A 1,884-nucleotide genomic window follows, 5' to 3' on the forward strand; every position below is an offset into this window, starting at 1 on the left:
CCCACAGCCCCCCCTCAGCCACATGTACCCCCCCCCCAGGGACCCCCCCCATCTCTCCCAGCCTCACCTCTGGGGCCGGGGGGGTGGGTGCCGGGGGGGTGGGTGCTGGGGGGCTGGGTGGGGGCGCACACCCGCACGGAGCCCAGCGGCTGGTCGCACCCGCAGAGGTTGCTGAAGGTGATGCGGGCGTTGAGCACGTGGAAGAGGGGGATCTCTGGGGGTACAGGGGTCAGTGGCCCCGCCCTGGGATAGGCCCCACCCTTGCCCCACCCTGCTGGCCCCACCCTCACCAATCTTGACGGGGAAGCCGGGGGGCAGCTTGAGGGTGATGAAGTCACGCAGTTTGGCGAAGTGGGCGTTGGAGATGGCCATGAGGTCGATGATGGGCGTCACCTGCTCCGCCAGCGACAGCGGGTGCTGCTCGCACAGCCACAGCGTCGCCTTGAACCTGCCCGGGCACCGGCGTGGGCACGGGAACCCCGCCAGTGCCACGTCCCCTGGGACCCTGTCACCACCCCCGTGGGTCCTGACACCCAGTGCCACGTCCCCTGGGATCCCGTTAACACCCCTGTGGGTCCTGACACCCAGTGCCACGTCCCCTGGGACACTGTCACCACCCGCGTGGGTCCTGACACCCAGTGCCACGTCCCCTGGGACCCCATTAACACCCCTGTGGGTCCTGACACCCAGTGCCACGTCCCCTGGGACCCCGTCACCACCCGCGTGGGTCCTGACACCCAGTGCCACGTCCCCTGGGACTCCATCACCGCCCCAGGTGCCCTGCCACCCTGGTGCCACATCCCAGGGGACCATGTCACCACCCCCAGGAGTCTTGCCGCCCCAGTGCCGTGTCACTGCCCTGCATTGGTTCCTTGCCATCCCGGTGCCGCGTCCCTGGAACCGTGTCACCCCGGGGTGGTGGCCTCACCTCTGCACCTTGCTGGACATCTCGATGGGGCGCCCGATGTTGCGGGTCTCCAGGTCGAAGTGGGGGTCAAAGTATTCCTCGGGGGTGATGGCGGTGGGGTTGGTGGGGCTGGCAGCCTGCAGCACGGGCGCCTGCGGTGACACCGGCACCGCTCAGCCCTGCCCCCGGGGTCCCTCACCCCCCTCCCCGGGGGGGGGGGACCCCCCCCCCCCGGCCACTCACCCCGTTGTGGGTGCCGTGCTGCTGCGCGATGCCCAGGAAGGAGTGGAAGGGGGTCTTGGAGCCTGGCCGAGGAGAGAGGGGAGGTGCAGGGGTGCGACGTGGGCAGGGGGCACGGCACCCCCGTGTCTGCCCGGGCTGTCACGGGTCACACCTTGCACACGCACTGTCCCACGCCTGACGTGTCGCACCCCACACCCGCGGTGTCCCACGCCTGACGGGTGACGACCCACGTGCTGTTCCACCCAGCACCCGACACCTGACACATGTCCCACCCAGGAAAGGGGTGGGCCTTGCACTAGGGGGCGGGCCTTGCACCAGGAGGGAGGCGTGTCCCTGCTGTGGGCAGGCTCCCTGATTGGCCGACGGGGCTGTCACCTTTGCTGCGTGACTTGTCCTGGTCGGAGAGGTGCTCCGTCCTTGTCTTGGTGACCAGCTCCACGTTGCTGGCGCTGTACACCTGCCGGGGGACAGGATCAGCCCCGCCGGGCACCGGAGGGTCCCCCCAGTGTCGTCGTCCCCCCAGCCCCGCCGTGCCTACTTTGGCCTCGTAGCCGCTGACCACCTCCATCTTCTCCGAGCGCCAGCCCCAGATCCCCGACTTGTTCCTGGGGAGGGGGAAAGCCGTCAGCTCCCCGCTCGCCCTCTTGCGCAAGCGTTTCCTTCCCCTTTGCATGCGGTTCCCCTGGGCGAGCCCTCGCACGGCCCCTTCCTGCTACGTGCTGCCCACCCCCCCC

The 1,884-nt window shown here is 69.9% G+C and overlaps 1 protein-coding gene across 1 annotated transcript in view; it reads right to left on the bottom strand.

Annotated features, from left to right (window-relative positions):
• Positions 1-14: 14 nt before the first annotated feature.
• Positions 15-1,884, bottom strand: part of ANKRD13D (ankyrin repeat domain 13 family, member D) — a 4,622-nt gene continuing 2,752 nt past the window's right edge. Inside the window, 6 exon segments of the mRNA XM_010569888.1 lie at positions 15-214; positions 291-448; positions 929-1,059; positions 1,151-1,212; positions 1,526-1,607; positions 1,689-1,826. Of these exon segments, the coding sequence (XP_010568190.1) occupies positions 15-214; positions 291-448; positions 929-1,059; positions 1,151-1,212; positions 1,526-1,607; positions 1,689-1,826 (771 nt within the window).

Source organism: Haliaeetus leucocephalus, unplaced genomic scaffold (genome assembly GCF_000737465.1).
Source record: "Haliaeetus leucocephalus isolate CR32 unplaced genomic scaffold, Haliaeetus_leucocephalus-4.0 Scaffold279, whole genome shotgun sequence".
In the NCBI taxonomy this organism is placed as follows: Eukaryota; Metazoa; Chordata; class Aves; order Accipitriformes; family Accipitridae; genus Haliaeetus; species Haliaeetus leucocephalus.